The 21,343-nt window shown below is 34.9% G+C and overlaps 1 protein-coding gene across 1 annotated transcript; it reads left to right on the top strand.

Moving 5' to 3' along the window:
* The first annotated feature begins 5,279 nt into the window (after positions 1 to 5,279).
* LOC149150739 (protein FLOWERING LOCUS T-like) lies at positions 5,280 to 19,255 on the top strand. The gene is made up of 5 exons (XM_089442928.1): positions 5,280 to 5,513; positions 5,624 to 5,667; positions 5,772 to 5,809; positions 5,916 to 6,085; positions 19,163 to 19,255. Exons 1-5 carry the CDS (start codon positions 5,280 to 5,282, stop codon positions 19,253 to 19,255), a joined length of 579 nt encoding a protein of 192 aa, XP_089299054.1.
* Positions 19,256 to 21,343: the final 2,088 nt, after the last annotated feature.

Raw genomic sequence — 21,343 nt, 5'->3', positions numbered from 1 at the left:
TGTTTGTTTTAGGGTCGCGGTTGGATGTGAGCCTTGACTTGGTAACTTCTAACTTGTTAAGTGGGATAAGTTGAAATTGGACATGAGTAGCCTAAAATGAGTTATAGTCAGTTCTTAGGTAAATACATCACAATATAGTTGTAGTAACAATAACTTGGTGTTGGTTAGTTGCTCCTGAACCAAGTTCAGAGTTAAGTTTAGCCAAACAAATCCCTACAATACTAGCCCTTTTAGCATCAATCCATGAAGCGTGGACTGAAGTCTCACCGGAAGCAGTATGGGGGGAATGTTGGAACAAAGTTTCTGCACGCACAGATTAGTGTAATGTTGTTTTATGCTCTGACTTTTCCTTCATGCAAATCAATAAGCCTTTTAGGGTTTATCAATATACTTCTCTTAATCAACCTCTAAACCTTTTTGTGAAGGTCCACGATTATCTTTTGCGGACCCTTAACAGGTAAAACAACCACTTATGCACTTTTGTAATTACTTCTACTTTTGTATTTACCCGGATTGACTTAAGTGTATGACAACTTCAACATGCATTAAGATATTATTCATGTAAACAAATATTGTTACTTTTGTTCATATAACAATGTAAATCATGCAGAATCGCATATCAATACAATATTAAATCACAAACCCAATATTCATCATAACATAAGCACATTCATTCATAACAAAAGTAAATGGACAAAACAAAAATATTTCTAGAATAATATTCTTTATCGATACTTTAGATCTTCTTATAGACTCAAACTACACTACACACTCAGTTGCAGACTCTACTCTATCCCTCTGCGCACTCAGCTACAGAGCCTCTCTTCTACTCTAAGACTCTTTGCTCTTGGCTCTTATTGACCCATTACATCCATATCGTTCGCTATCCAAAATTGCCTTAGACTCTCTATGACTCTCCTTTTTACACAATCTCATGGTCCATGGACTATGGGTAGATCTTCCAAAGCCGACACAACTTACATAAAAGAAGGGTAAAAACCCTTTATGACACTTTACATCTATGCACTCCGCGACCACAAATTGCAGAGACTTTACACTTTATATACAAAAACTTGAGCTCTCTACCCAAAATTGACCCCAGGGTACATTGTCCCAATAGGCCCCCAACAAAAATATGGTGACTCGCCCCTGAGTCACTCTGCTAACACGAAGATGTTACTGTAAAGACCTCCCAACTCCACTTGGGCCACTGCAACTTCAATTGTGAATTTCATAGCTTCCTACTTGACTTTCTCCAACAGCTACTCCATCGTTTGTCCTGCGCTATCTGCGTGGATCTTCTGTTGTGTTGTGTTCAGGCTGGCCAACTTCTCCCCAATGGTGGCGGAGATAACACAGGCCTCCTTCAACCAAGGCCCCAATCTGGCCTTGAGGACTGCCTATTTCTGTTGCGCTGCTTCCAGTTGTTCTTCCAGTTGCTTTACCTCCTGCATCTTTTCTAACCTTTGTGTTATAGCAATGATGTGCGTCGTCGTCTTTGCTTCGTCATAGTGCTACTACAATTCTCGGGCTTCTATGTTAAATCTCTACAGGTTAGGATCTTCCTGCAAACTCGTGATTAGCTCCATAGACTGCTCGAAGAGTGAAATGCATTCCACTACCATGGTATCTACTACAGGGACTCCATCATTTAGAGGCTTCCTGTTGTTCTCTGACCTCTAGTGGAGTTGAAGGTAGTGCCTTCAACTCAAGCTTTGTGATCTTGAGGTTCATCTCAAACTGAACCTTGGCCATTTCCATTTTTGCATCGCTCACACCTACTGCTAGCTTCCAGATCTTGGCCTACAACGACGCTTCTTCTGGTATGTGTAGTTCTGGAATTGTCTTGCATGCTTCGGCTATCATGGTTGCATCATGCTCATTCTTCTCCTAAACCTTTTTCCATGATTTTATGGTCGTTGTTTTCTCCATGAACATTTGTTAATTATTGACCTTCTCTTAGCGGATCAAGCTTAGTGCATGCTACTCTTGTGCCCCGATCTCTGCAAATTTTAGCTTTTTATCTATGCCAATGTTCACCTATCTAGTCTTTAGTAGCATGGTGATATCTGGATTCTCTATCTATGGTTCCCTAAATTTTCGATGAATTTCTGTCTATGGGATACTAATGTTCCTCGAATCCTCGTCTTCTTCTTCAATGGTCACATTACAACACTTCAATGCATGGTGCAATTGGGTGGTCGAATCTAGCCGAATCAAATCCAGAGGATCTTGTGGTATTCTAAGGGTCACTACCTTGACCTCCTGCAATGCCTCATAAAGACATTCAAATCTATCCTCAAAGTTGAATGTCATAAAGAATCCCTATTGAAAAACATACCATTCTTTAATGCCATGGCAGAGCTCTATTCATGTACCAATTCATCAATATGACATCCAAAGTATGACAAAACAAATGCACCCACTCTGGTTATGACTCTTCTCCATAAACTTCAGTCCATTTTGCTAAGTGATCACGTGGATCATTCCTTCCATCATCTTTCTCTATTAATATAACTTTCAGGTGTCCAAACCATATTCGCATTGAAAGCTCCACTGAAACACAAGTAACAATAGGAATACTTATCTCACCATGAGGCTCCTCCATGTGAGTATCCTCATCCATCAATGTCTGCAAAAGATAAGATCCTAGTTCAACTTGAGCAATTCGAAGTGCCTCGAGTTCTTCCTCCATCATTGTCAGATCTGTAACTTCTTCATACATCACGACATCCTCTTCTTCATCATCGCAACCTGTAGCTACATCCTGCTCCATTGCCCAACCATGTCGAAGAAGTTCATCTTTAACATTCCTTTCCAAGACTTCAAGTTCATCTCGAATCTGTGGGTTCTCTTCTTTCATCAGCTTCAACATGTATAAGGTCAGCAAGTGCCTCCCTTGTCATTCTTCCCGAGTTGCCATGTCTCGTCGTTCAACTTGGCCTAAGCATAAAGCTTCACTTCTGGTAAACCCGTCATGAAGTGTAGTAGTAACACTTCAATCTGGAAACCTTGACTCTTTGAATAAAGGCTTTGATCCTTGTCATGAAGTGCAATGAGATCAGCTTCAACTCATTCTCTGAATCAGGGCTCTAATACCATCTGTCATGCCCCTATCCTGGTAGTAGTCTTTCAAGCACACATAAGCAGGTGCGGCACCACTACCCGATTTATTTTCACCAATACTCTCAAGTATGAATTATGCCTAACATTCAACACTTAGATTATTTTTCAACTTTTACTAAGACTTCATATTTTTAGCACAGTGGAAATACATTCATCATCATCATTTATAAACATATGCACAATGGATACAATCTTCTTTTAATGGGAGGGGCAACTCCCTGGTTAGAGTCTGCCCAAATAATAATACTTTTACAAGTATTTTTATACAATCACAGCCTTTGCTGGGCAACCCCAAGTCAGCTTTACAATTCTGCCAATTTTCAATTTTGGGTTGTCGTTTAAGGTTGCCCCAGCCCGGACCTCCCTTTGTTTAGGGAGGCCCTCAATCAACTGCGCCCCTCTATCATTCAGGGTCACCATTTTCATTCAGCAGCACCCCTCCGTGCAACGGTGCCCTCAGTGGTTTGCCTACAGGGCAGACGTGCCCCTCCGTGTAGTGACACCCTCATTAGTTCACATGCCATAGCTCGTCTGCGTAGATGTGCCCCACCGCATAACAGCGCCATAGATGGTTTTCTTGTCTCAGCTTGTCCGTGCAGGGTCGCCCCTCTGCAACTCGCCGATTCAATTCTCTGATTTTCGGCCAAGTGATACAGCCCATGGTCCACTTGCACTTTTGGCCCTCTTGTCTGTTGGCCGTTCTTGCTTGTCCAAGTCTAGAGAACGCCTTCAACTTGCTTTGAAGCTTGAACTTCTTGCTTTTCTTCCACCCATATGTCTTCCACTTACACACTTCACCATGGATGTAATGTGGGTTGGCCTGCCCAAGCCCACCTCTCAATTGTGTTGTCCATGCCCCAATTTCATGTCGGCTCACCCCCATACAATGGCTCATTCGGTCCACTTACCTAACTGTGCGCTATATAAGCTCACCATTGCAATGTTCCATACTTAGCCAAATTTTTGAATCTTCAGTTTTTCAACCCTCTGTGTTGGCTCATCACAACTCATGTCCTGGGTGCATTTAACCAACCACCCATCTTGTCGCACACCAACTCATCCCATCGTCGCAAACTTCCATCGCAACCAACTCACCTGCTCACTGACTCGTCGCATTCTAGCGCATCACCCCAACTTGTCGCATGTCGCACACACGACTCATGGGCGTGACACCTCCCCTCCCCCCTTGGTTACTTAAAGAACCTTACACTCAACCATCCATCAATATTTTTCATGAAACCTTCGCCCTCTATCCTTGTTATCAAATCATTAGCTTAAATTACATTGCTCACTTCAAATCAACCATGACAATCAAGACAACTAGTGTGAGAGCATCTACAATAGCTAATCAAGACAATTAGTGTAAGAGCATCTACAATAGCTAATCAAGACAATTAGTGTAAGAGCATCTACAATAGCTAATCATGTAATTCAGTTTTTCCTATTTTATAATTATTTTTCGATGTATGATATATACCAAAATTAAATCACCCTACAGCAACATAATTATGCCATATCGATACTTGCTTAACCAATGAAAAAATTAGAAATATGTTTTTCAAAAATTAGAAATATGTTTTTAAATTTTGAAAAAATAAAAATAATCAACATTTTAGGAAACCATTGGTTAAAATTACAAAAACATTGCCATTCGAGTGCAATGCGAAAGTTGTAGTAAAGCTAGCACAAATAAAATTAATTTGAAAATATCAATGGTTTAAAATTATCCCAATTTAAATTAGTTTACTTTGAGGATTTCTGCTTTAATTTTTTATTTGTTTTTATAAATAAAGCAAGGTTTTTTTATTTCTACTTTAATATTAATTTTAAATAGTTTAATTTATAAATATATGAATGACCTTGATTATATATGAATAAACATAAGAATTTGTTTATAATTATACTCCGGGAAACAAATCTACTTCTCCTTTTCTATGAAAAGCGCCTCCATCAGAAACCTTGACTCACTTCTTCACATTATTTAAGTCTTTCTTCGTGGGTCCCACATTCCCTGCCTTTTAAAAAGAAATTAGCTGTGGAACTCCGGTTCATTCTTTCACAAATTATTCTTCAATTCGGATCTTTGGCTCCAGAGATTTCAGAAGCGTTGTCCATTTTTCCTTTCGCATCCTGAGCAGGTGTTGCGTAAAAGAATGGAGGCGGTAAGAAGGGTGCTGATGGAGTTTGGAGTTATCGGACCCGAACTTCTCTCTGATTTCAATCCTCGTCTGGAGATCGTCATACAGTACGGCGATACACAAATCATCATAAGTGATGAAGTAGCCCCTGCTCAAGTGCAACACCCTCCTACTAGGTTGGATAACTATTATAATCTTGATGATCTAGAGATACAGCAAATCTTCAGAGACCCGAAATTAGTAGCACTTGTAAGTTTAATTCCTAATTTAATCAATAGGTTGCGTAATAATTATTTATATACCTGTATTTCCTCAAATTGAAATTCATACCATTAATTATTTCATAAAACCATCATCAGGTTTTGATGGATCCTGACGATCCTGGCGGCGGGTATCTGCACTGGTATGTTATAATCCGCCTGAACTCAGAACATATTTCCAATAAAATGTCACGTAGAATCCATTACTTAATTTCAGAACAACGGTGTTAATGGCTGCATTCTGCAGGTTACAAGTGGGTTATTTCAGCACCAACGATCATATAGGTATGATGATTGTATTTCTTTGTTTCGCCATGAAATTTATCGATAGAACATCAAATGTGCGTTCTATCATGAATATGTAATTTGATTCTATGTGCTGCTATATTAGGATTGCCGCCGCTGATCGACGTGGTTCCGTATGAACCTCCTAGACCGTTTACCTCCAGGTTAGTTTTTACATTTTTCAAGATGCATGAATTTCAGCCCTTCCATCCACCAAACTCCCGGGAAGGCTTCAGGATCACAACTTTTGTTCTTGATAATGCACTTGGATTGCCGGTGGGTGCTTCTTTTTTCACCATTAGCCATCAAAACGAGGAGCCGAATTTCAGTGCTTCTTCTGGGTGTCGCTCTTTTCAGCGTCATGAATGAAAATCAGAAGAATGACGATAATGAATCGTCCACTTGCACGACTTCTTAGTCATGTAGCCAACGAAAAGAGAAACCAGAGTACTGATGCGGAAAACATTTAAGAATGATTAAGTAGCGACACCATCTTCTCGTATTTTAGAGTCTCAGTGTTTTGAGCACATATATCGTGAAGAATCAGGTTGCAGATTTGGTGTTAAAGTATTGGATTGGGATTGCTGATTATTTTGTTACCATACATTACATTGATATGGAGGGGCTTCCGTTTTTTAATTTTCTTAATATATCTATGCTAAGTCTATAGGGTTTTGTTCTTTGTTTTTGGGGCGCTAAGTCTATATGGTTATGTTCTTTCTTTTTGGCACAGTCAGTTAGGGTAAAACCCACTATCTCAATCATGGCAGTTATGAGCAGTTATTGAATAACAATTTTTTAATATAATAAAATGTGTATAACTCTATTTCTTGATTAATTTGATCAATTATTAATAGAAACATTTTGAATATGAAAATTTAGATCTACCCATGACTCATTTGGGAATATACACTATTACATAATATAATCCAACATTTTTTCATCCCAACAAAAAAAAGCCTTAGACTAGGGTTGTTTGGATATTGTTATGGTCCTTATATACAAGGAAATCCCGAAGAACATACTGTTATGTAGCTGTTAAGTAATGTGCGTACTTAGTTTTGTTCCATTAATATAGGCAGTGATGTTCTATTAAATGATATTAAAACTAGAAAACGTAGTTCTTGCGTTTTCTTGGATGTGGTTACCCTTCTCTGATTGCACTCCTGATTTTTGTGAAATGCGTACCAACCTTTCCGATTTGTCATTTGTAAAAGTGTGGCACTAAATAAATTATATACATAAAATGAGCTCAGATGCGTTAGTAAAGACGTTGACAACTCTTACGAATCAAAAGAACAAGATAGGACACTGCAAGAAGTAAAACAAACCCTGATATAACATTTAACGGGGGAAGAGGTAATTTATCGGACAGTTACGTTTAAAAGGCGAATTCTAGGTCTTGAGCTTATCTTCATTGTTCCTTCTCTTAATATTTGGAAATTAGAGAGACACTGGCGTTGTCCATATCTTTTGATTACCAGATATTTGGAGAATCAGCCATCGAGATTAATTCTAGGTTGGCCGTCAATCAGCCATTGCGACCACTTATATATTATTCCATGAGATTTTTTTCATGGTTTTTTATGTACTAAAATAAATTTTATTTTTAACGCATTTGCATTTATCATATATTTGGTCTAATCGAAAACGTTTTTATGAAAATCTATTTTAATTAGTATAAGTATTTGATTTTGTTTATATATTCTGGTCAATTGTTTTTAGCAATTTAAAAGAGATTTATTGAAATTTAATGGGAATTTATAGAAATGATAAGTTTGTCTTCCCTAATTTATATAATTTTTATGTCATTTTAGAAATATTAAATTTATGCGCATTTTAAATAAACCAAATACACAATGTAGTAAAAGTGTTTATGGTCACATTATCAAATAAATTAAAACGGATTATTACACTGAGCTTATTTTAAAATTATAATAAATTTTGTAAAATAAAATATGATTTTTAAATATTAAAGAAACACAAATTTGTTTAATTTTCGATTATATGAATCTACAAAAAAAAATTAAAATCTATCCAACCGTGTGATAAATGGTAGTTAAGCACACACGCATTATCACAGACGGCAGTACCATATGTGGATTTCAATGAACGAATTAAATAATTAGTTAGACGCGCAAACGCCGGTACTAGCAGCTCCTGCCAAACCTGCCAACTATGGCTCTACTGGACATTTTCAAAAATGGATAGTTCAAAAAAGGGATTTTTGATATATGACCTTTTTCGAGAAAATCTCAGGAGATAGAGCGTCAGATCGTGTGTAACTTTTTTATTTCTTAATTTGTGATCTTATTTAAATTTATTTTTATAAATATATAATTAATATTATAAATTTAAATAAAATTTAACAAAATTTTTATTTTAAAAATTATCTTCAATTAAAATAAATAAATAAATAAATATATATATATATATATATATATATAATCTCTAAGGAAAATTCGTAAAGAGATACTCACATTTACCTTAATTTAAGAAATCTTTCCTTTCATTTTATGTATGCTTAATTTAGTAAGTGCTCCAGAGTTGCCTTTGGTAAATATTATTTGAATTAAGAAATCATCGTAATTTACTTGTTGATAATTAAAATATTAATGTTATTTAATATCTATATTTATTTTAATTTAAATTCAGCAAGTTTTGTTTTATCTATTTTTTTAGTAAATAAATTTTAATTTTCAAATATTGTATCAAAGTTATTTTTGAAATATTCTAAAATTTTTCTTACAAAGGAATTAAAATTATAATCTGATTTTTCATTTTATAAAGTTAACCCTTGATCCTTGCAATTTATGCCTTAGTTCTTAATTCCTTGAAAAGGTGTCTAACATAAGTTTTATTTATTAAGTTTTTTAATGTTTAATTATATTTTATTTGCTTCCTTACGTGACAATGATATCAAAGCATAGAGGGTAAAAAATGATATTACAAAAATTGTTGTAAGCATAATTTTTTATAATATATTCTACATTCTATAAGAAACAACTATAAATATTAGAATATCAAAAGAAAGATATCATTGAAACATGTCATTGGAGGCCCAATATCTATGGGAAGTAGTAAAATTATTGTTGGTTGAACTTTGATATTAATTTTTTCACAATATATCAACATAATTAAAAAAATAGAACAGTAATAAAAAGAGTAACCTATCTTTATATTGGCGCACTATCTACATTGAAGAAGTCAGCCTTCCCCACGTAGCTAGTGCCATGAATGAAAATATTCTATAAGAAAATTCGGTAAGGCTTTAAACTCTAAAAAGAGAATTCAAATGTGTAAAAGTTGAAGAATAAAAGAAGATGACTAATGACTAGTGTGAATATATTGTAGAATAAAGAATTTTGGAAAATATTTTAAGATCTTGGTCCAAAGTAGTATGATTTAGTGGTCATAGTTCAAAATTATGTATCTATGATCCTTGCAGTTTTATGAGGAATGTATGTAGTGTTTTAGAAAGAATTAAGTGCAAATGCAATATGTATGGTTTGTGTGAAAATTGATGAGAACTTTGATCTTCCCTCATTGAAAAAGTAAAATATAAATGAAGTTTTCCATTGACCATGAATGTCTATGAGGTATAGGGAGAACACAAGAAGATGGTGTAGAAAAAGAAAGGAGTTATGAAGAACACATAAATATATAATGTATGTATTGCTAGTGTTATAGGAACTATGAGTTTGATTACAATAAAATATTTTTTTCTTATCAATAGATTAAAGACCAACTAAATTGAGGAATCCATTAAGCATTATGAACACATTACATTCTTCACATGCAATTTACTAAAGGAAGATGATAAATATACATTGTTTTTGAACAATCATTGCTGCAATCATATGATTAGAAATTATGATCTTTTTAAGAAGATAAATGAATTTTAGATCTAAGACTTTTGTGATCCATAACGTAGATAGAAGACTTTCAAATTGATCAGATTATTAAGATTTGGTCGAAGTTTCAAACCAACTAATGATGTGATCAATCTAAAAGACTTTTATCTACTATAAATAAATTTCTTAAAATTCAATTCAAATTTGGAAATGACAATGGGGTCCATGTTATGGGAAAGGGTTATCTTCATGTTATACTCAGAAACAAGATATAACATATATCTATATTGTGCTAGACCTAGGTATTTTTTAAACATTTAATATTTTTCCTATTTTTCAAAATTTATATATATAGAATGGAGACAATATTTAAAAAAAAAAAAAATTGTAATTTACTTTTAAAATTGGTAAATTTTTGGAAAATATCATCCATTTAATTATATATATGTAAAAAATATGCAAATTTTTAACCAAATTGGCTAATATTTTTTTCAGCAAATGTCCAAAAAATATCCCATTTGTGAAATTTGTCCCATAAAATTAGTTGCATATAAAATTAGTTGCTACATTTTTTAATGAATTTAAGAATCATTAACTTGTAAAAATTCCCCAGTAATAGGAAATAAGTATGTCTCCACTAAATATTGTAAGCAAGCCTATGAATGAACTTAATGAAACTAATGCATTCATTGATATCAATTTTATGTTTACATTTTTTTAAATATTTATCTAACCTATTAAATGTGCAATATTACATCATAGGAAAAATAAATTCAACATGTAAACAACATTCAACTACAACATAAGAATCAACATACAAAAGAAACACATGTGGAAATGAGAGATAAGTGGAAACCCATGAAGGGAAAAAAAACCACGAATTTGTTATTGTTTTCATGGAAAGAAAAGCTCCTACTTCCTATATTACATCAACTTTTGGAGCTCTGCTATTTTGTGTTATATTTTGTAGCTCAGGCAAGTGTTCTAGTATTAGGAAATGTAATTGAGGCTAAGAGAACAAGAAGGTAATTTATCTCCAAGCCCAATTTGTTTTTCTAATTGAAAATTTCTAAATTAAATTATTAACTAGTTTTTTAAAATTATTTTTTTACTTCTAACGTAGGGAAATTGGCTAATTAATCATATTAATTAAGACAAGCCTTTTTCTCTCTATTGACTTCAAGAAAAGTGATTTGATGGAGTCAATATCATCTTAGCCATGAATTGTGATTAGATCTTGGCCATTGAATTCTCAACAAGATGTTATAAGAGGAAGTTAATGGGTATCTTGGAGACATACAAAATTTAATTTAGCAAAGGCAAAGTGATAGTGTGGGACACTAGCATATGATATTAGTAGTGAGTGATGAGCTATTTGTCATAGATATTACTTCACAATCATCTATAGTTTCTGAGAGATCAAGTGAGGTTGAATTATTTTATAGAAGGCCATATTCTCTAGTGGTTTGAATTTCTAGAAGGACGACAATTTTCCAATGAGAAGACAAATTTGTCAGAGAGGTTGATTTGCAAGAGGAAAGCATGGATTTTCTATAAAAGACCAATTTTCTAGTGGAAGCCAAAATATTTCTCTAGGAGGTGTGAGTTTCGAGTGGAGGATGAGATTTTCTCCAAGACACACTTGTGGGCTGAGTTGAGGCTATACAGGAGGGTTGAATTGATTCTAAGACTTTGAATTACTTCTAGGAGGTCGAATTAGCTTGCAGAAGTGAAGAAAATAATTTTCTTGTGCTTTTCGAGTTTATGGAAAACACTTTATGTAGTTTTCACTTACAAATTTGCTAAAAGATAATAAAACCCTCTTCTACAAAACTAGTTTTCCCCAAATTGGGTTTTTACCATCGAAAAATTGTCCAAAAATTTCGATGTTCATTTTATGTGTGTTGTTTTCATAGTTTCTAAGGTTTATTAATTCGTGAAATTTGTTGTTGTGATTTTATTAGTATTTGGAGTTAATAGATTTAATAGGACAAATAATATATTAAACCATAGGTGAATAATTACCAGATTAATTGCAATAGAATTTTCACATTTTTCAAGCTAGAACTTTCTAAAAATATCCTACTCCCTCTTTTACATTAACTTTTTCTAAGCTTCTACCTACAAGAGACTATGCAAGGTACTACTTGATAGGAAGCTCCTACTCCCTCTTCGGCGAGCTCCAAGCTAATATTATTTTAGGCTACTACCTGAAAGGAGACAACAATTCCTTGGTACATGAAACATTTTACATGTTGGCTTACTCGGTCTTTAACTCTGCATACCTCCATCTCTTTGTCTTTTTCTTCTCTTACTCAATTCTTCTTCACATCTTCCCCTCTTATTTTTTATCTTTTTGTTAGGTAACTCACAACAACTCTTTTAATTCAAAAGCTAACCATCCATTCTACCATCCAAAATCACATATTTTTATATACAAATTTTTCTAATTTTTTGTATTCCAATGCAGGAATCTAAAATGAAAATCTCACCTCTTTGTATTCCACCTACTCATTTCATACTTGTTTATATTTTGAATATCAAAGAAAACTTAATGGTCGACCAAATTTTATTTTAAAAGTTAAATAAGAAATTATAATCCCAACACCACAAAACTTAAATAATCTCATTGTAATTAGCCTTTAATCGACCATTGTAATCAGTTTTAACTAGTCTTACACAAACATTTCACAAGTCATCCTTACACATCACCAAATGTGCAAGCATCTACATCATAATATCTTCCAAAAATAGTGGCAATACCTGTGACAAATAACACATACTCAATTTCTTCAATAATAAATCAATAACCTTTGCAATGTACCTTGTTTCTTAGAAATACATCAACAATATTAACATCACAACATATGCAAGGATCCATATAACAACATCATAGTGTTTGCACTTGATGAAAGCATTCCTCCTAGCATTAGACTTACGTACATCTTTATATAGGAGTATTAACAACAATACAAACACTATATATTCAACTATGGCTTAGATGAACATAGGAAAACTTCAACAATTGTATCTTCAACACCCCTTGCCATCAACAACAAATTATTTAATAATCTCCCCCTTTGGCACTTATGGAAACACATTAATCCTCCTCCATTTTTCTTAAGAAATATTTCTTTTTATTTATCCTTCCCTCTTATTACCTCCCCCTTTCACATCAATAATAATGGGGTTTAGTTGAAACAAAAAAAAAATCAAGCAGATATCCCTCCAATGCTTTCACAAAATATAGATGTATAAAAGACAAACCTCAACATAGCAATTCTTTAGTATTGATTTAGTTAAAAACAAAACCAAATTCATTGAGTTTTCATTCACTTAAACATATCATTAGTCATGTTTTGAATATCTATCAAACTAAGATTTTCGATACTACATTCAGTTACTCACTCAATCATGTTAGACCTTAGTGTAAAGTCCCCTATATTACTAAGTTCTCTACCACTTGGATTTCAAGAGAGTCTTTTGCTACAAAAACACTTCCAAATATGCTATCTCTTTAGCACAATATGAAATTGAAAATTCCTAAGATTTGTAACATCCATTTTCTTAGACTTAGCTGCATCTTTTGACTATGAAGAGCTTTGAAATTGAAATGTACACAATCTCAATAGATTCATTAATCCCCCCTTCCCCACCCTTTTTTTTATTTTCTCAATCACTACTACAAAAGGAAATGACATTTCATTGGGGAATTACATACTAACATAGTCGTTTGTCAACACAATGTTTTTACAAATTAGAATTATAGTGTACCCATAATATATGACTTGCTAGGTGATGTTCTTGTACTTCTTATTAATATGTCATTGATGGAGATGACATAGCATGAACTACAAGAAAAATCAAAATAATTTCCACTAAAAAATCCAACGCATTACTTTGAGATGTGGGTAAGCCTCTTTCCCTTTCCCATTACATGAAAATGATTGACAGTTTGAGTAGTAAAATTTATCCATTTTCATACTCCAAAATCACTGACATATATGGCAGGAAAAGTACCATGTTATTAAAAAGGTGGAACCGATATTCATCCTTACCCATTCATATAAGTATTAAAGATTTGAAAGGAACAAGTGAAGATTGGAGAGAAAAATTTTCCAATAAGATCAGTACAAAATTCCAAGAGATATATTGAAAGTTATTTTCCACATACACTTTCTTGTTCTACCTTTTGGGTTAATTTTATGAAGGAGGTCTCAAAATATATTAGAATTTCTTTAGCGAAACTAATAGTTGTCCCAATTTCTTTTGTAGTTCACTATGGATAAAATTTGGTACACTCTACCAGAATTTTGATACCATCTAGAAACCTTTAGAGGGATTATTGCATGATAGTGAGACCAAGGGAGAATGAAGGTGTTGGGAAAATAAATTATATGCATTTGATATTGAAATTCACATCATCATATAGGTTAACAAAGGCCTTAAAGACTATGTAATATTAGTGTAATTCATGAAATTGACATTTGTAGCAAACATGATCACTTGTTGAAGAAGTTTTGTATGAGCTTCAGCCCAAGACACAAATACCCAAACTTATGAAGTTGTTGGCACCACAATTTGGATTTCAGTTGAAGAATTTTTTGCATCATTAATCTTTCATATGTCGATATGGACAAATTTTCTTACAAAATACTAATAATCATGCATCCAAATACATCTCATAATGGATATCCTTCAATATTGTTTGCACATAGGGTGTGAAATATAGGAAACCTTCCATGTTAATGATGTAGCTCTATTGTAAATTCTTCCTAAGATTTAACATTTTGGTCAACAATATGAGCATAATCCTTCTTGTGAATTTTTGGGGTGAACAAAATTTAATTTGGGCAATCTGCTCTAGAATATATCTATAACACATACTTCTATCAATATTATTACTTTGTCAATCCTACCATGCATAATTGATCTAGTGCACTAAGTCTAGTATTTATCCTAATATTCCTTCTTTGCTAACAAATATCGAGGTCAGCATACATAAGAGACAATTTATGTAACACGCTTTCATACTAACTCAGACTTTGTAACATTCCACACTTAACACACTGGTCCTTTTCTCTGTCATTGTTTTCACCTTGTAGAATTTTGTATACCGCTAGGTTATCCATTGAGTTGTGTAATGTTTTCTTCCATTAGTTGCATTATGCATCTTTTGTGGAGTTAACAAGTGTATCTCTGTCTACAGGTGTGTGTAACACATGTCACCATGCCTCATCTCTACCTTACGTTGGTTTCACCAATGTATACTATAGTTACATAGTTTATAACATGTATTTGGTCTAAGCAAAGACTTGTAATGTTCTAGTCTGTGCATGTCTACCCTATATCTAAATATCCATAGCTCCCACACTTCAAGTCCACCTCTAGTTCTAGCCTAGCACTGTACCATTATAATTCTTCCTAGACTATAGTAATAGAAGGTTGAATATTGATGGAGGCTCCATCACGTAACCACTGGTTCACACCTTGTAACTTCTTTGATTTTTTTATTTATGTGACCAATTATTTCCATGTTGAACCTAAAAAAGGATACTTAACCCATCTTAATATCCATTTCCAGCTCTTCTTGTTCACGTCCATGTGCAATAGATGGAGGAACCTTAGCCTCCTTGACTCTATACAATGTTAATATTTTTTGGAGGTATCAAATCTTGGAGCATAGAGTATCTCAACATCCTAGTTCTCCTTGTTTCTTTCTCTATCTAATCATAATATCTAACTCAATTTTATTTCCATTATAAAGAAGATATTTATTTGGCTCCCCCAATGGTAGCAAAGTTATTGGGATGCTCCTACTCTTCTTGTTGTCATTGGTTTTGTATTCCCAAATGAACGCATGAAGCTTTTTCTATTTGCAATCCTATTTTCATATTTGTTACAACAAAATGTCAGATAAAATTGTTTTGATGGCATTAAGTTCCAAGAGTTGTATGATTATCTAAGTGATATTTTATATCACCATATAAATATTTAGGCATGATTTCTTACTTTATAATTCTTTATTTAGATCATAAAATGTAAATATTTGGTATTACCCCATCCTTATTAGACACCTTAATGCTTATGATAGTTGTCTATGTTTTTTACTGAATTTCTATAAATAATATTATAGTTCCTTGATAATAACATGACGATTAAATAGTGCTCCTTTCATTGCAACCTTGAGTAAAAATGGATGTTTGTAAAACCAAATGAGTAATTCTCCATGTTTCTTAGTATACATAAACTTGGTAGTGACATACAATTTGTTAATTGTATTTTTTCTATACATGCTTTACAAGACATTATAAATGACTTTTGCAACTTCTCTAGAGTCATTTGATTTTCTTGCGAGTTGGATACAATATAGTTTTCTATGAATGTAGTCGTGTTCCCCTAATGATTCTTTAGTAATATGATATATCCTTCATTGTTGAGTCCACATTTTTGTTCAATATCTTATGAGAAGTATTCTTCTCTTTATTGGGATCATTCTTCCTCCATTGTTTCTTCATTTTTATCATTTCCTTCTTTCTTATCCTTAATCGTATCATTTACACCAAATTGCTTGGCACCTACACTAGATGGGCTGCTATTTTTATTGTCATTTCCAACTTAGGCAATAGTCTTCTTCCATTCCTTACTTTTTCCAAGGTCATCAAGGCGTCATAGTATGTGTTGGGTAAGGTCCCCCTAGGTCAAAGTTTTTTCAAGGTTTTGTAATGAACCTACATTTTGAGGAGTAGAACGTGCTTCACGTAGTTCTTTAGTAGTCATAGGGGACTTAGGGCAGGTTAAAACCCTTTATTTTGTAAAGGGATGGGATTAATTAGTATATTTTGAGTTCTACCGATGGTTTGCAGACCATGGTATTGTAAGGGGAAAATATATATGAAGGGTTGTCTTGGTATGTCAAAGGTATGTGATGTTATGATACACTTGGATGTTTTGAGTCTGTAATTGTTATATCTTTCTGTGTTCGGGGGAAGGGGAAGGTTCTTGAAGCTATGTACATGGAGATTTTGGTAAGTCTACAAATGTGTGTGTAGGCCTTTGCAGTTGTGTGGCAAGATAATAAAGATTGTAATTGCAAGATATGAAGTTAATAAAGAATATTTTGAAGGCATATTTGTGTACTTACCTTTTCTACTCTACTTTATGCAATTATTGTTTACTATTTTGAAGGGAAATAAAGATAATATCAGAACTCATAGTTGAATGCAGTTACAGTTAATTATAGTTAAGATCCATTGATTTATGCACAGAAGATAGAGTTTACAACTGCGAGTAGTCTTTTTGTATGAATAGATCACATTTGGTATAATAGTGAGTAAGATTGCATAGCATGGAAATATATCTAAGAATAAGTCGAGATCCACACTCCATATCCATGCAGATGTGGAAACCTTGTTCTAGCATCCCCCAATATCGCCTTAGGTGAGACTGCATTCTACGGAATCATATCATTACCGAAAGGGCCAGTTGTAGGATTTTGTTGGTTATCACAACTAACTCTGAATCTGGGTCTGAGCCCCTCAAGCCGACAAATGGTTTCATTGCACAATGGGTGGCGAGCAACATATTCGCTAGTTATTGGGAGGTGTATGAGAATTCTGGAATTGACGGAAGGAGCAGAGAAAGAAAAAGCAAGCAGCAATTGAGCAAGGACAAATGTTTTAGGTGTGTGGACTGAGAACCAAGAAGGGAAAGAAGAAGGGCCAAAAGGAGATGACTCAAAAAGTCACAGTTGAAATAGAGAAGGACACTATGCCGGAGATAGAGTGCGTAGCCAAGCAGGAGGAACAAGACACCGAAGGAGGTGATGAGGGTGGTGAAGACCCTTTTTTTGACACTAAGGAGGTGGATTAACCTTTCATAGTTAAAAGGCAGAAATCAAGTTTTAGAGGTGTGCGGAAGAAGTAAAAGTTGGACAGATCTGCTGGCGCAGAACGAGATAGGAGACACAATATGAGCTATGACAGAGGACTTATGGGGATACATTGAAGACCAGTAAAAATTAGTGTTGACAAAGGTCCAACTGGGCCTCAAGAAGTTGTAAGTTCACGTGCTCGTAGTTCAAGTTAGCTTGACTCAGGTGAATATGGGTTAATCGAGCATGGCACCATTTAGGACAATTACAAAAATCACATCCAAGCTCTGAAATGTGAAACTACCAGAGGGATCTCTACATTTTGAGATAGTCCAAGACTAAGAGCACACGTAGCATTGGAAAAATTTTAGTTTCAACCTTGCAGCACTCCCCATTCAAGCTTTGCACAAGTTACATCATGGAGTCTTTGATGAACTAAAGATATGGGAGAAACATGCTCTTTTGGTGATTAAAGAAGTTAAATATGAAAATCGGCATATGTTCGAGACCAAGAATCAAGCCATCATGGAGTGTGATGAGGCAGTTGTGCATAGGAAGCAACTAGAGGAGGCCATCACCAAAGCATGTATTGAGCTATTAGAGCTCCAGATATAGATAGAGGCATCACTAGAGGAGAAGCTTTAGAAGATTTCGGCAGCAGTTAAAGAATCAAAGGCGTAAGTTGACAGAGTAAAATTTGAGTTGGAAATGCATATTACGGAGTTGGAGATGAGGATACAACCAACAACTCCTCGAGAGGTTCACAAACAATGCATATCCAATATCAAGGCTACTATGGAAGATATAGCTACTATAGTCATGGACTGTAGCCAAATATTTGAAGATATCAGGGAGATATGGACCTCTTTGTATAAGGACCCACATGTATAGAAGATTTAGAAAGAGATCCACAATAGGAAGCAACAGTTTGATGAGATCAAAGTGATGGCACTGACCTTGGCACTTGCACAACGGTTTGCCCATCTCTAGTAGGGAATGTTTTGCAAGGACATATTAATGAGCTGCGGCGAAAGGAGAATATTATTTTAGCACAGACATAACCATGGGCTGAGGAAGCCATTCAATGCTCACAGATGGTTGAGAGAATGTTTAAGAACATAAGGAAAATGCAAAGAACCATCAGTTTGGCGACAATAGGGATGACGACAGAGAAGTTGGTAGAGAAAGTACGACAGGTTGCCACACAGTGCGCATAAATAGTTCAGCCTTTGAAGGATGCATACAATGATCTCAAAGCAAATATTTAGGATATACCAGCTAAGTGACTTGAGACAAGTCACATATTTTTGTTTGGGGTCTGTTGTGTAGGGTCCCCCTAGGTTAATTTTTTATCAAAATTTTGGAAAGAACCCACGTTTTGAGGAGTGAAACATGCTTTGTGTAGTGCTTTAGGAGTCATAGGAGCTTTAGGGCAGGCCAGAGCCCCTTATTTTATAAAATGATGGGATTACTGAGTATATTTTTATTTTTTCCCATGGTTTTCGGACCATGGTATTATAAGGGAAAAATATATATAAAGGGTTGTGTTAGTAAGTCAAAGATATGTGATGCTATGATACGCTTGGATATTTTGAGTTTGTAATTGTTATATCTTTCTCTGTTCAGGTGAAGGGAAAGTTTCCTGCAGCTGTGTACGCAGAGACCTTGGTATGTCATCAGCTATGTCTGCAGGTGCCTGCAGTTGTGTACGCAGGGTAAGAAAGTCTGTAATTGCAAGATTTGAAGTTAATAAAGAATATCTTGAAGGCACATTTGTGTACTTACATTTTCTACTCAACTTTATGCGATTATTATTTACTTTCCTGTTGCATAATAAAGATAAGATTAAAATTCATAGTTGAATGTAGTTATATTTAATTACAGTTAAGATCCATTGATTTAAGCACATGAGATAGAGTTTAGGTCTGCCATCATTTTTTTTATATGAATAGATCATATTTGGCATAATACTAAGTAAGATTGCATAGCGCAAAAATATATCTAAGACTAAGCCGAGATCCACACTCCATATCCTCCTAGATGCGGAAACCTGGTTCCAACATCCCCCAATATCACCTCGGGTGAGACTGCGGTCTCCATGAGTAGATCATTGCCAAAAGGGCCAATGGTATAGGGTTTGGTTGTTTAATGTAGCTAACTCTGAACCTAGGTCAGAGCCCCTAAAGCCAACAAATGATTCCATTGCATGATAGGTGGTGAGCAGTGGCTTCGCTGGCTATTCAGTGGTGTATGAGAATTCTAGAATTGAAAGAAGGAGTAGATAAAGAACAAGCAAACACAAGTTGAGTAGCGACAGACGTTTCAGGTGCACATACTCAGAAGCAAAAAACTAAGAAGGGAAACAAGAAGGGCCAATAGAAGGTGACTAAGAAAGTCATAATCGAGCTAGAGAATGACACTGCACCAGAGATAGAGTGTCCAGCCAAGGAAGAGGAATAAGACACTGAAGGAAGTGATGAGGGTGGTGAAGACCCTTTTGTTGATACTGAGGAGGTGGATTCCCATTTCATAGTTAAAAGGCAGAAATCAAGTGCTAAAGGCGCATGGAAGAAGTAAATGTTGGATAGGTCCACTGCTACAAAACAGATGGTCCTCACTGATGGGGACATCGACGAGATAGGAAACATAGTTCGTGCTATGATGGAGGACTTGTGGGGAAAAATTGAACACCAATACAAAGTAGTGTTGATAGAGGTCCAATAAGGCCTCAAGAAGTTGGAAGTTCATGTGAGCACGATTCAAGCGAGCGTGACTCAGTTGAGCATGGGTCAAGTGAGCCTGGAACCATTTAGTACAACTACAAAAATCACATCCAAGATCTGATTTGTGCAACTATCAAGGGGATCTCTACATTTTGAGGCAACCAAATACCAGGAGCACACAAAACACTATAAAAATCTTAATCTCAAACTTGTAGTACTCCCCATTCAAACATTGCATGAGTTACATCAAGGAGCCACTTATGAATTAAGTATATGGGATAACCATGCTTTTTGGTCATTAAATAAGTTAAATATGAAAAATGACATATGTTTGAGACCAAGAATCAAGTGATAGAGTCAAATTTGAGCTGGATATGTGTTAGAAAATTATATGTTTACATAGCAATGGAACACATAAAATATATTGCAGAAATATAAACATAGAAAACACATAAAACAAGAGAGACATAGATGTACATGGTTCACCCAATTTGGGCTACGTCCATGGAGAAATAGCCAGTCCTTCCTTTTATATTATCCAGCAAATTGAAGAGATACAACCTACAACAGATCCATCGTAATTCCCTCTTCGCACTCACTCAATCTCCTCTCTCTTTTTCACTCAGAATATAAATCTACATAGATGCAATAAAATTCCCTCATATATAGCGAGGGATTGCCTTCTAGGGAAAAAACCCTAAATTAAACATAACTTCTACCATTAGATCTCCACTTAATGAAAGGCCCAGATTGATTACGAAATTACAACATTTTACAAGGAAATTTTAGATCTATTCTCTAGCTTCAGGGGCACTGCCCCCAACCCCCCACCAAGGGGGGGCTCCTAAAGATCATTGTCGCCCACCCCCCCGACCCCCCTTACAGTGTAAATATTACAGGCGTTGTTGCCGCCACATTACGAACTAGGGTCCAATGCAGCGATACCTCTGAATAAAGAAGACAATTAGGCTCCACACCCAACAATCTCCCACTTGGATAATGATTATAGCAACTCCACCGCTGCTTCATTTGCTAGACAATGACTCCACTTTGGACTTAGTTTTTTCTCTTATTCATCATCATA

Source organism: Pinus tabuliformis, chromosome 9 (assembly GCF_031772625.1).
Source record: "Pinus tabuliformis cultivar Carrire ecotype Pingquan chromosome 9, CPIR1, whole genome shotgun sequence".
Taxonomy (NCBI): Eukaryota; Viridiplantae; Streptophyta; class Pinopsida; order Pinales; family Pinaceae; genus Pinus; species Pinus tabuliformis.
Note: the sequence above shows the minus strand (reverse complement) of the source record. Positions and strands in the feature narration are given on the sequence as shown.

What these genes read in the sequence shown, in the direction of transcription:
- LOC149150739 (XM_089442928.1), top strand. Translation starts at nt 5,280, where the DNA reads ATGGAGGCGGTAAGAAGGGTGCTGATGGAGTTTGGAGTTATCGGACCC. An exon ending in GGCGGCGGGTATCTGCACTG is followed by an intron (nt 5,668 to 5,771) that starts GTATGTTATAAT and finishes TGCATTCTGCAG; the next exon opens with GTTACAAGTGGGTTATTTCA. An exon ending in CAGCACCAACGATCATATAG is followed by an intron (nt 5,810 to 5,915) that starts GTATGATGATTG and finishes CTGCTATATTAG; the next exon opens with GATTGCCGCCGCTGATCGAC.